The sequence below is a fragment of the Martes martes genome (assembly GCF_963455335.1).
Source record: "Martes martes genome assembly, chromosome: 4".
Taxonomy (NCBI): Eukaryota; Metazoa; Chordata; class Mammalia; order Carnivora; family Mustelidae; genus Martes; species Martes martes.
Window position 1 is genome coordinate 134,171,921 of NC_137891.1, and position 14,327 is coordinate 134,186,247.

At 34.8% G+C, this 14,327-nt stretch overlaps 2 protein-coding genes across 8 annotated transcripts in view; one reads left to right on the forward strand and one right to left on the reverse strand.

Moving 5' to 3' along the window:
* Positions 1-7,502, forward strand: part of ANKRD13C (ankyrin repeat domain 13C) — a 98,342-nt gene extending 90,840 nt beyond the window's left edge. The window contains exon 13 of the mRNA XM_080800334.1: positions 5,227-7,502. Within this exon, the coding sequence (XP_080656460.1) occupies positions 5,227-5,357 (131 nt within the window). The 3' untranslated portion in view covers positions 5,358-7,502. The remainder of the gene's footprint in view (positions 1-5,226) is intronic.
* A 4,297-nt stretch (positions 7,503-11,799) lies between these two features.
* The window catches only part of SRSF11 (serine and arginine rich splicing factor 11), a 42,504-nt gene continuing 39,976 nt past the window's right edge, over positions 11,800-14,327 (reverse strand). For 4 of the 7 annotated variants that reach the window (XM_080800081.1, XM_080800083.1, XM_080800082.1 and 1 more), the window contains 3 exons: positions 13,812-13,907; positions 13,274-13,412; positions 11,800-13,167 (listed from right to left, as the gene is read on the reverse strand). In XM_080800081.1, the coding sequence (XP_080656207.1) occupies positions 12,970-13,167; positions 13,274-13,412; positions 13,812-13,907 (433 nt within the window). In that variant the 3' untranslated portion in view covers positions 11,800-12,969. The remainder of the gene's footprint in view (positions 13,168-13,273; positions 13,413-13,811; positions 13,908-14,327) is intronic. The other 3 variants (XM_080800084.1, XM_080800085.1, XM_080800087.1) reach the window with 1 other exon arrangement.

Sequence of the window (14,327 nt, forward strand, 5' to 3'; positions counted from 1 at the left end):
ATTAATCAAAGGATAACAGGACTACCTTTTTTTAAAGATTTTATATATTTATTTGACAGACAGAGATCACAAGTAGGCAGAGTGGGAGGCAGATAGAAAGGGCAAAGTAGGCTCCCTGCTGAGCAGAGAGCCCGACCCCAGGACCCTGGGATCATGACCTGAGCTGAAGGCAGAGGCTTTAATCCACTGAGCCCCCCAGGTACCCTAGGACTACCTCTCTTAATGTTAGATAAAGTAGATTTCAGAGAAAAAAAACCAAAAAATACCAGAAACATGTAAGGATATTATTTAATGATGAAAGGATCAGTTCATGAGGAATAGCAATTGTAAATGTATGTGCACCAAACAATAGAGCTACAAGATAGGTAAAACAAAAACCGAAAGAAATGAAAAGAAAATAGATCTACAATTATAATTGGAGACTTTATCACCCTTCTTCCCTAAACAGTTGATGTAACAACTAGACAAAATCAGCAAGGGTATAGAATATCTCTACAACACCATAAACTAAAGTACCTAATTGGCATTTACCCAACTTTAGCTAAATACACATTCTTTTCAATTGCGCATGGAAGATATACGAAGATAGGCCATATCCTGGTCCATAAAACAAACCTCAATAATTGTAAAAGAGTGAAAAATTAATCATCATAGAATCATACTAGACAATAGTAGAGAAAGAAGAGCAAAATAAACCTAAAGCCAACAGAAAAGGAAATAACAGAGTAGAAATCAGGGAAAGAGAAAACAAAACAAATCAAGAACGTCAATGAAGGAAAGAGCCGGTTCTTTGAAAAGATTGATAAAATCAACAGATTTTCAGCAAGACTGATAAAAAAAAAAGGGAGAAAATACCAGTTATCAATATAAGGAATGAAATGGGATAGCACTACAGGCCTTGCAGAAATCAAAAGGATAATAAGCACAATAAGGAATGAAAGGGCAGAAAGAAAGAAAACCTTCTCTGTTTGCAAGAGAGACATGATTCTATAAGTAGAAATCCCAACATTTCTACCAAAAACTAGAATTAATGAGTTCTGCAAGATGGCAGGATACAAATTAAATGTATAAGAATCAATAGTATTTCTGTATACTAGCATTGAACACATAGACACCAAAATTTAATTATTAAGTACCATTTACAATTGCTAAAAAATACTTCAGCATGACTTTACCTAAACATGTATATTATTTGTATGTTGAAAATGATATAACCCTAATGAAATTAAAGGAAGATCTAAACAAATGGAGAGATACACCATGCTCATGAATTAGAAAATTCAACATAAGAAAGATGTTAAATTGCTATACAGGTTTAACACAATTCTTGTCAGAATCCCAATAATATTTTTTTTTGTAGATATAGACAAGATTATTTTAAAATTTACATGGGAAGGCAAAGAATCTAGAATATCTGTATTAGTTTTTTGGGCTGCCATAACAGAATACCACAAACTGAGTGGCTTAAACAACAGAAATTTATTTTCTGAGCTTTCTCATAGCCTTCTGGGGCTATCCATGCCTCTCCCCTAGCTGCTTCTTTTTTTTAAAAGATTTATTAATTTGACAGAGAAAGAGAGAGAGACAGCGAGAGCAGAAACACAATCAGGGGGAGTGGGGGAGGGAGAAGCAGGCTCATGCCAGAACCCTGGGATCATGACCTGAGCCTAGCCACCCAGGTGCCTCCCCTAGCTTCTGGCAATTTTCCTTGGCTTATAGAAGAATCACCCAGTCTTTGCTTTCATCTTCACATGGTGTTCTTGCTGTATGCCTCCAAATTCCCACATTTTGTAAGGACATTGGCCATTGGATTAGGGATGACTATAATGACTTTTAACTTGATTACTTCTGTAAATTGCAGACCCTATCTGCAAAAAAAGTCACATTCTGAAGTACTAGAAGTTAGGACTAGAACATATATTTCTTTGGAGGGGAGAGAATTCAACCCACAACAATAGCCAAAACAATTTTGAAAAAGAAGAATAATGGAGCACTTGGGTGGCTCAGTGGGTTAAGCCTCTGCCTTTGGTTCAGGTCATGATCTCAGGGTTCTGGGATCGAGCCCCACATTGGGCTCTCTGCTCAGCAGGGAGCCTGCTTCCCCCTCTCTCTCTGCCTTCCTCTCTGCCTACCTCTGTCTGTCAAATAAGTAAATAAAATCTTAAAAAAAAAAAGAAAAGAATAAAATGTGAGTAGTCTACTCAGTTTCAGTATTTATTATATAGCTGTAGTGGTCAGGACTGTGTGTTATAGGCTGAGGGATGAATGTATAAATCAACATAACAGAACAGAGAATCCAGAGATAGACCCTCACAAATCTGTACAACTGATTTTTTTATAAAGAAACATTAACAATTCAAGGAGGAAAGATAGCCTGTTCAACAAATGATGCTGGCATAATTGGACATCGAAAGGCAAAACAAGGAACCTCTACCTAAGTCCTGCAGTTTATATAGAAATTAATTGAAAATGGATCATAGACTTGAATTTAAATGTAAAATATAAAACTGTAAAACTTTTAGGAAATAAACAGAAAGCATTAGGGGAGGATATAGGTTTAAGCAAAGAGTTCTTAGACTTCACAGGATACACAAGATGTATAAAATGAAAAATCAATGAATTGGACTTCATCAAAAGTGAAGACTGCTCTGTGAAAGACCCAATTAAAAGAAAGAAAACACAAGAACTTTTAAAACTCATCAGTAACAGAATGAACAGGCCCATTAGAAAAGGGCAGAAGACACAGACATTTCACCACAGAGGATATATAAATGGAAAAATAAGCACATGAACAATGTTCACTATATTAACCATTAGGGAACTGCAAATTAAAACCACAATATCAATTTACACACCTAACAGAATGGCCAAAATAAAACATGTGACAACACCAAATGTTTGTTCAGATGTCGAATTCATTTGTAATAGCCCTAAACTAGAAACAGCCCAGCTGCTCATTGCACGTTCTCTTTATGAGTTCCACTCTGTGTTTATTATTGATATTCATATTGTTAACTCTACCGGATACTTTTCTGTTATCGTTCTTAATCTCACCAAGATTTGACTGTTTTCTCTAGAGTCCTTGTCCGAGCGAATGATAGTTTTTCTTCAGATTTCCTCTGACTTCTTCGATAGAGTTCTCTCTCGATTTTCTTTCTGCCTGTCTACTGCTCCTCTGGAGCAGCCTCCATTATATCTTACTCTGGTCAACCTCCATTATATTCTCATTACAGCTGTGAAAACTTAAGCCAAAGCATGTTACTGCTCTGCTCACAGCCTTCCATTAGTTTTCCATTTCATCCAGAGAGTAAGTAGCCAGATACTTTTTGATCTAAGCCCCATTTGATCTGGGTTTCTGTTTCTCCCCTGATCCCCTTCTCCTGGTGGTCTTCCCTTCACTCAGCTGTTAGCCACACTGGTCTCTTAGCTGTTTCCAGTATACGCCAGACACTTTCTTTTTTAGGGCGTTTGTACTTGTTCCTTCTACTTGGGATTTTTTTGCTGTAGACAACTGTATGGTTCATACCTCAGGTCTTTGCTGAAAGGTCACTTTATCGAGGTTTTCTTAAGACCATCCTTTTCAAGAGCTCTTACCCCAGCACTGAGACTCCTTTCAGCCTACCATGCTTTACTTTTGTTTATCTTTAGTTACAGATACTTTTTACTTACTTACTATGTCTCCCAACCAGAATATAATCTCCATAAATGCATGATTTTTTTTCTCTTGTTCACTTGTTCTGTTCCCTTGTTTCCAGTGCCTAAAATGGATCATTAACTTTCTGAAGAGTAGTAAATATTTTAGGCTTTGCGGGTCATGTGGTTTCTGTCACAACTACTTAATTCTTGTTGGAAAACTAAAGCTGCCATAGACAATAAGTAAATGAATAGCATCCTGTGTTCCAATAAACTTTATTTAGGGGCACTGGATTTTGAACTTCATATAATTTTATCAGCATGAGATACTGTTTTTTGTGTATTTTTTTTAACCATTAAAAAATGTAAAATCTTTTGTTAGCTCATAGACACGAAAACAGGCTAGGCAATGGGCCTTACTTTGCTGATCCCTGAGTTAGGACAGCATTTGTAACTAATATACACACATGGATGATCACCACCCCCCACCCCCCCACCCCCCACCAGGGAAACTCTATAATCTTTATGTAGATTTTTTTTTTTTCCAGAAGAATGTTACTTTCTTCAGTAAAATACTAGCCTTGAAACAATTTACTCTTCGCTGTTATTCTAGACATACACTCACCTTAGCTTCATAGATCATTTCAGGGTTTTTTTTGTTGTTGTTGTTTTTGTTTTTTAAAGATTTTATTTACTTATTTGACCGACAGAGATCACAAGTAGACAGAGAGGCAGGCAGAGAGAGAGGAAGGGAAGCAGGCTCCATGCTGAGCAGAGATCCTGATGTGGGGCTCAATCCCAGGACCCTGGGATCATGACCTGAGCCGAAGGCAGAGGCTTTAACCCACTGAGCCACCCAGGTGCCCCTCATTTCAGGGTTTTAAAGGAAGCTTTAGAGTTTATTTTGTAGGTGAAATCCCTGAAGACCATGAATTAAATGATTTATAGGAATCAGAACCCTTTCTAAAAACTCCTATTAGGGATAAAACTAAGGAGAGTAATTAATGTATTTGACCATTTTTAATGTTGGATTTCACTGTAATTTCAGTGAGAAATATATTTTATGTAAAAAAAATGTTAGGCTGTGTTGTTTTATTACTCCAATTCTGATGAGACTTTTTATCACATATATTTAAGTGATGGATTGTATTTAGTATTTTAAAACAAGAGGGATTAATGTGTTTCTTTTGTATTAGGATGAAAATAAATTAGCTCGGAGTTAAAACAGTATGTATGCTATAACATGAATATAAAGGATGCCAGAATGCAAAAAGTACAAATGTATGTGTCACTGCCCCAAGAAAAAGATAAGAAAGCCAGATGGAATCTGGCATTATAGTTTTAAGATTGGGAAGCAGTGGGAACTTGTGTTTTTGATGTGATTCTTGATGCCTTGATGTCTTTCTCTCTTCACCAATAAAAAACCCTTCTCCAAATAGATACACTCACTATTGGGCATATATTAGGATCTGTCAGGTCCTTCAATAATACTTTTTTACATTTTAAGGAATATGGTTTTCTCTAATAGTATTTATAATCCATAAATAGATAAGAATTTTATTTTACAGTATTATCATTGATTTTCATCTCTAGATATTCCCGTGTTTCCTACGATCACAGCCACTGTGACTTTTCAGGAGTTTCGATATGATGAATTTGATGGCTCCATCTTTACTATACCTGATGACTATAAGGAAGACCCGAGCCGGTTTCCTGATCTTTAACTGACATGGAAAACGATGTCATCTAACCAAGGAAAGTAAGAGAATACAGAGACCCCAGAAGTGAATCCAAACAGAAGGGACAAATGTTCTGAGAAGAAAAGGGAATTACATTGAATCAACACATCAGTAATATGATATTATGAAACGGGCCTTTAAAAAGAATTTCAGCAAGTTTCCTGATGTGCCATTTTCAGTCTTTTTAAAAATATACATATTATAAGTGTAATAGTTTGACACCTTAATGACCCTGCGTACTTCTTATGTAAAACAGCTATAAGTGCTGTGATTTGTTTTTAAAAATTTTTACACTTCTTGTTGAAATATATATGCATATAAATATATCTATATCTATATCTATATCTAAAACACTCCTGGACCATTAACATAAATTAAATGTCTTAAGAGATGTGAAGCCCTTTTAAACTTGTCATCTTATATTCAAGGTGACATTTACAAATATTCCTTCGAGCTTTGTTTTCATAAAATGTAAACTATGTAACATTATGTATAGTTCAGTAATTTGAATGTTTGTTCAATATAATGAACTAGAAGGAATGCAGTTTTCTGTAGATGAATGAACCAAATGGTAACCATTAAACAGTTGCATTTATATGTTGCAATACATTTCAGAAGGAGCGTTCACTCTGCAGGGAATAAGGTACCTCCTTTAGCACCTTAGTGCAATTCATTGTGGTGCTATTTGTTTTTACCTGAATTCTTTCTTCACTGGAAAATGTTTGTTACTAATCTTCCTTTCATAGGACCTCTATTTTTTTTTTCTAAACTTGAGTTTAAAAGTCCTTTTTGTGTTCACGATAAGGTATGGCTAGCATGCTTAAAGATATTCCTCTTCCAAATCTCAGCACTTTAAAAAGTAACTCCAAATTTTTAAACTTGCTTCCTAATAAGTGCAAATCATTCTGATTATTTTGTTTGTTTTTAATGGAATATGGATGCATTCATGTCAGTTTTAAAAAAACAACCCACATATTTTGGACATCCCTACATATTTAATGCTTTCAAAGTAAGGTAAAAACATTTTATATGCTAACAGAATATATTTGTTACAAGCTAAATTCCAGAAATATACACGGGATTGACAATTCCTACTGTTTATTTTTTTAAGTCATAAGAAAATATTTATTGATTTTAATCTCCAAAGTGAAATCATGCATTACTCATTTTTGCATTAAAAATTTTTCATATTTATTCCAAGATGGTTTGAAGGTCCAAGACTGAAAATAAATTAGGAAGAATAATGTATAACAGTCACAAAATGTTATGTTGTATTTAAAGAGCTTAGCTAAAGAAATGTTTTTTAAATGTATCCTGATAAATGTGTCAGAATGCATCTGTCAAATTTTGTAGAGTGACCAATAGTTTAAACTTTTTCCAGGATTTTAAATAATTTGAATGAATTTAGAGACTTTTATTGAAGAGAGGATTTATTTAAAAATCCAAAGCATCAACCATAAGAAAATTTTATAATAAACATCTTTAAAGCTGCATCTTCCATGCTGAAACATACTACATTGCATATGTTGACATTTGATTAAATACATTTTATAATGAAGTAATCATAGTTAAAAATTCAAAGACCAATTACTACCTTATGTGGGTCTGTTGAATTTTGTGGAAAGAGTTGGTAAACCCAGATTAGGTTTATTGAATAGAAGTTGATCCCTATTATTTTGGGAATGCTTGTTGATAAGTGACTTGGAGATTGAATTATCCTGTCTATGATTATTTGAAGTGTGAGACACTGAAGGGTAGTAATCACTGTTGCTTGTAGGCTCCCTGACTTTGTGGGAATATGGTATGCTTCAGGAATATACCGGAGATTTTTTTCACACGTACAGACAACTTGGTGGAGAAGAAACATGGTAAATTGCAGCTTGTGATTTATCAATTTCCTAAAAACTGTGAATATTTTGCTGGGGTACACTGGAGGTAGGAAGACTACTGAAAACTTTTGCACTTGGATTTTCTTTTTAACTCTTATCTTTTTCTTTCATAAAGAATAGTAGATTATCCATTCCAAAATGTCTTTTATCTGATCACAAAGAAAAGCAAATGTATCTCTTATGATGGTGAAAACAAGGTGTTAATTAATGCAAATAAACTTTTCACAATATTAGACTTTTCAAAATGTGCCTTTTAATCCAATTGATAAAGCTCTATGTATGCCATATTTCACGTAAGTATATCAAAACAGCATATATTTTGATAATCGCACATGAAAATTTAGATTTTGTAGAAGTCCATAAAATTCTATATGTCTTCCATTTGTGATTGAAGAAACTATTCAAACTTGGGAGACTATAAAATGGTGACTTTCAGTGGTCCTTCAGAAGTGCTCAGGATTCCTGCCACTAGTACTTATCTTCGAGAAAATTTTTCCCTAGAGACAATTTGCCTCTGTCTGTAGTATTCATATACAGTGAATTGTCAGATTTCATAAAAGGGACACATAAAGCAGATGCTGTGATGACTTTGAGTACAGGTACATATGATGGTCTGGAAATTAACACATTTCAGAGAAGCTGACATCCAACAAGCTGAAAAGCTATGTATAGTTGACCCTTGAACAACATAGGGGTTAGGGGTGCGATACACAGTCAAGAATCCATGTAACTTTTGATTTCCCCCAGACGTAACTACTAGTAGCCTACTGTTGACTGGAAGCCTTACTGATAAAATTGTTCAACACATTTTGTGCATTATATGTATTATATATTTTTACAATAGAGAAAAATGTTGAGAGAATCATAAAAGAAAATACACTTACAGTACTGTATGTAGTAGAGCAGTATTTCTCTGCTGTTAACTCTAGCAAGAAGTACCTTAACCATGTTTTGCAAAATTAACAAAATGCATCCTTACCAAAGTTGCTATATTTGAAACTATGGGAAGTTTCAAAGATGACAGCGAAACTCACCCCAGAGATAATTGCATAGAGAGTGATAAATCACTTGTAAAGACAGCAAAATTAAACTTGCTAAAAGCCCATCATTTGTATACTATCAATTAGCAAAAATAACCCTTGCAAAGCATTTTGTTATCAGAAATCTGGGGCAATAGCTGTCCTAGGCCACCATCTCAAGTATTAATATATTCTTCAGATCATATGACCATCCTTATAGTAGCCAGTGATGAACTTTTGAAACTTTTATAGCTCAGTTTACAATAGTACTTTAAGCCACAATGGCACCTATGGTATGCAGAATTACAATTTCACATTTGCCATAGGACCTATAAATACTGAAGCAAAATCTAAGTGTTTTAAAGGAAGGCACTTGACAATCATTCCTGAATTTGTGTTTTGCTGGTGTAAATGACTAGCCTGAAGTTAAAACTTTGTGTAATATAAAAACAAAATAATAAGCCCACCACTTATATTATCTGTACATCCCATAGAGTTCTCGGTCACTAATGGTGTCCAACGACAACTGGCTGAGGTGTTTTAAATAGTGAGTGTGGGTAGCACTGGAATTCTGTAGGGCAGAAAGGAAGCAGAAATTTTATAGTTTATACACATTGTGGCTTCTCTGCTGACCGCTGTGGGATGATGAAGTGGTAGCAGGGCCTACAATTGCCTCACCTTCCCCTAGATCCTCCCTCAGCTTCTCAGACTCATGTGCCAGTGGGTGTTCACCTTCACGATGAAGGGCCTTGGCTTCCTTAGTACACCCCTGCCACCGAGGTCAGAAGAAAACAAGACCTGACTCAAGTTTCAGCCCATCCTTGCGGGCTCTGGCTCTTGTGGTTCCATCTATTCTTACTCCTCCAACTATCCATCTTCTCTTGTAGACTGCCTGTGGGCTTGCATCTCCAGCATCAGATACAAAGATGACAAACACCTTTGAGACTAATTAAGCAGCCCTCACAGTTAAGGTCAAACCTCTGTAATAAAGGTTGTTTCTAGTGTTTCTGCTCCTTTGAACACTTAGAAGAAAAACATTTTTAACCTACATGGTGCTTGTCCTCCAAAACTTATTAAGCAAGCAAATTTTAACTTTTTCACAGTGAATGAAAAAAGGCAGTTTTTACATTTGGTTTATCAATAAAATTGTATCTTGAGATAACTGAAAAGTGATATTAACCATCATTTGGAACATTCCAGACGTGACCCTGGAACTTTAATTTCTATGCACAAATCATACATCAGTTAACTATAGCTTTCTTAAAAAAAAAAAAAAGATGAAACATTTTAGTGACAGTGCACTGGGGAGAAAAAAAAAAAAAACCCTTACACGGTGATAACTTTTGAAAAGAATGGGAACATGTCACTTCCCTGATTTGTCTAAGGACATCATTATAAACGAATTAGTTCTGTTAGATCCTTTCTCTGTGAATTCTTTACCAGTTACATCTACTATACACTTTGTATATTCTTATAAAACTCCCACTGGTAAATTAGCATGGTTTACACCTGAGTTATTTTGCTGAAGAATGTCTGAATGCGTTGCATATAGACTTTGACATTATAAAATGAAAATAATAGAATAATAAATAATAAAATAAATAAAACAGACTCAATCTGCAACTCCAGGTTGGTCTCAATTAGAATGGTGCTTCTGATAATAAAGCCTTAATAATATTAATCCAGACATATTCTGGATGCTCTTAAAAGTACCAGTAGCATTTCTGCTACATCCATATTTAGCTAAAATAAATACAAGCAAATGTACTTGATTACAGAGAAGTAATTTATATAGAACATAGATGAAATTCATTAGCTTAGAGACAAAAGTTACAATTTCAATTCCAGTCTGAAAGATGTTCACCAATCTTCAAACAGCATGGCCCCCTAAGTATGTAACCTAGTGCCCAACTGGAGAAATTGGTAGCTTTGCTAGAGAAGTTGGTGTGTCCACGCTGATACCAACAGAACCTTATTCAACTCTTAAGAAGCGACACCAAGATTAAGAAAACTTACTGTTCTAGTGAAGTCCAGTTTGATTTTCTTTCCCCCAAGCACCTAACATTTTCCTATGCTCCACAGTATGTAATCACTAGGCTTATCCAAAATCACCTTCACAAAAAGGAAAATGTACCTTTCTCAAAGCTTATCTGTGCACAATTTATCTTAGAGCTTCTGCTAAAACATTTCCCCAAATTATTGTATACTTTAAAAAGCTCCATGATCAAATGCCAAGTAGCATGTACTGACCCAGGCACAGGGCTACATTGTTTTTCTGACGACCAAAACACATGGCAAGGTAGATGTTACTCCCATTTTAGACAGGAAAATGAAGAAACAGGTACCCTACCCGTAAATGAAGCCAAAATTCATGACCAGACTCTCATACAGCCTACTACTTCTCATTTATTGCTGAAGAATTTAAGTAAATAAATAGGACAAACAGTTTTCTAACAAAACCACTTTTATTTTTTATCATTTGTACTACCAAATACAGAACAAAACTCAAGCGTGGTGGCAGTATTCACTTCATTTTAACTGATTATGTGTTAAAGGCTTATGTCCCAGTGCAACCCTACCTTTGTGCATAAAATGTTCACTGAAAAATAACCTAAGTGTGGATTCCCTTCACTGTTAGCATCTTAAGTCAGTGACATTATTTTAAAGCCAAAAATTTCTTACTTTTTAAAGTTAGTATATATTTGTATTCAGAGACTAAGTGAGGGAATAGGCTTTAATATTAGGTTTAACCATGTGAAACTGCCAGTATTACTTGTTTTTTCACTTACAAAAATGGCAGGGTCACATGGTTCAACCTTTATCTACTAAAAAAGTTTTTGAAAGTTTAAACAAATGTCATTTGTGTTCAATTTTGTGTTTAAAAAAGTGCAATGATTAATAGAGGACTGTTACTAGAACTACTTACTCACTATAGACAAAATTCCTTTTGATAAAATCTTTAAAAAGCTACTTACTACAAACTGTAAAAACAATGCTGCTTTTCTATATGGCATTTCAAAGTTAAAAAAAAATTATACTCAAACTTGCATAAAAGCTACAATTCCAAGTCTCATTTCCTCCCATAATGCCAGCCACTCAAACACTACTCTAGTATTTCATAAAATGAATAAATATACTATTTAGTACTGTACAGTAGATACATACCATTGACAATTTCTATACTATTCCAGAAAAGGCAAATATTTATATTTCACTGAAAATAGAAATTTACTAGATATAGGTGGGATCATTTGTCCTAAAGTTCACTGCTTTACTTAACCCCATTCCTACACCCAGAATATGAGAAATAAAATTACACTAAGACTGCTTTCGATAGAAATAAAGCCAACTTTGACAATTCTGATGGCAACTAACTGCTACAGTGGTGGAGTTCATCTTACTATATTTAAATATGTGGATTGAAAGGGGAAAGATCTTGATTTGTAAAATGAATGAGGTAAATGTCTTACATTCAACAGCGTAAATAAATACAAATACAGTTTTACAGGAACATGAACATAAGTTTAAGGGTTTTATTATCAAAGTCTTGTAAAACAATTTCAGAAACTGTACATCAACATGGCACAGACTGTAGCCTACTTTTGTTTATACTGCACAAAAGTGAAGCTTGAAACTCCTGTAACTAAGAAAACAGTTGCCTAACTACTTTGCATTTAACATGAATCACTGTGTGCATAAGATTACTACTGCAGTAACAGTAACACAAATTTATTGGTTTTATACAACTTGAGATCAAATAAAAAGTACATTATCAAATAGATTTGTCTTATTTTAAAAGCATATGAAGGTCAATTTAAAATGCACTACCCCCTTTTTCCAACACTGAGATTAAAACAAATTAATAAAAGAGTGGAAAATTGAAAATCAGGACAAGAGAAAACTTTCTTTTACAGATGGACTCAGGATAGGCAGCTTTCACTGATGTAGATGTGGAATAAATTATTTCAGGAAAAAAAATTCCCAAACACCGTATGAGAAAGTATACAACTCTACTTCAAAATATGCTATTTACTCACTGCCAAAGACAGTTTCATTTGAAATCTTGTTTCTGTAATTAAAGCCTAATCAGCCATCAAAAAAGGTTAGTGCATATATAACCTTTCAAAGTTAAACAAAAGCCACAAAAATTTAGCCACAAGGCTTAAAGGATTATCTTCAGATGTAACTATAAGAATGTTAATCTGTCATGTCAACAAACAAGACCATAAGTAGATCCATCATGTTGGAGGATTTTAATGACATTTAGGATATTCCTGCCACAATTAACATGCAATCAGTGCATTCCCTACATGGCTCTATTACGGCAATGAATCAAATTCTAGAAATACTATAAGTGAACTTACTTAATAAAGGAGATCATACAACATAAACAATCCATGCCTGCTGTAGATGCATGCAGCTTTTCATTTTTGTTATGAAGCAGCACCAGAATAGTAAAACTGCTTGGTTACTCAATCAGATTTCACCATGTCAAGAATTGGCTGCTCATGTATCATTTTCTAAGCTTTTGGATGTAAATAACTAATATCAATATCAGGAGCTTTATAACCATTTATAACTCAGAGCTGTATACATCTAGGTTTGAGATGAACAAATATAGCATTAAGAAATCACACAAAGGAATGACACTGATGCATGTATACAGTTGGATTCCCACAGAGGCAATATTCAGTCACTCATATCCATGTCTTCTTCATGATGATCATCCCCATTCACTTTGGATTCTCTTAGTGAATCACCAGTTCCCTTTTCCACAGAGCATTCTTTTGTTTTAGGGGAACTTGGTTCTGTTGGCTTCTTCTCCTCTTTTTTCTCTTTCTCGCTGTCATACCCTTGTTCCTCTTCATCGTAGTCCCGTGTAACCTGCTTTGCCAAGGAGAATAAAAAAAGTAAACGTCTTCCCAGAAAAATCGCTTCTTAAAAATTACCAGCACTACCCCAAATATCCAAGTAAATTAGTTTGTAAACATACTTTCACATCTTTATCACTCTCTGATTTTCTTTCCCGATCCTTTTCCTTATCTTTACTTTTTTTCTTCTTGCTTGTTGATCGTTCTCTTTCATCTCGGCTTCTTTCTTTGTCTTTATCTTTTTTCTTCTCCTTTTTATGTCTAGAATGACAGTAAAATATTCTCAAAAAAGATGCTTTAAAGGAACCACTCGAGAAGTTTCACCCTTAAGTGTAGCAGTAGGTTTAAACTTATTCAGGCGGTGACTTTGACCCAAGTTCACATGACATGAAGAACAATAAAGACCCGTTTCAAAACACCGGATACAAGTTGTGCACTAGTGATACAGGCAAGATGACTGTAAGTGGTTACAGGTCTAAAATGCCCAATCCTAAACACTTTTTATAATAACACAGTCTCAAGCAGAAAGGAAATATATCAGCATATTCTTATGCACTTTAATTTTTGAAAAGGAAGAAAAAGCCAAGGAGAGTTTTTAAAATAAAAACTGACAGCTTCTGGAATGTAGAAAGTACAGATCCATAGCACCAACATTCTTACCTCCTAGGAGATGGTGAGCGAGACAATTTTCTTTTAGGTGACCTAGGCTTTTTAGGAGATCTTGTGCCACTCCTACTTCGTCGTCGTCGTCTCTCTCTAGAACCACAAATGTGCAAACTAGATTTTAAAATACAGTATTATCTAAAAAATGCAGACACATCATGGCAGATGGTGTCTACTGAAGGAGATTCACTAGGAACTCCAACAACAGGATCTGATAATTAAAAATCCATTTTCTTTTTTATTTTGTTTAGAGACTTTATTTTTAAGTAATCTCTACACCCAATGTGGGGCCTGAACAAAACTCTGAGATCAAGAATCGCCTACTCTTCTAAGCCAGCCGGCACCCCCGAAAGACCCATTTTCAAATACTGTTTTGAGCTGAAGAATCAAATGAGTAATTCTTTCACAAACTGCATCATTTTCCTTTCATGCCTTCAAGAAACCCCTAACTTGTGGCAATTTTTAAAGACAGAACTTCTGGGGTCCCTGGGTGGCTCAGTGAGTTAAGTGTTT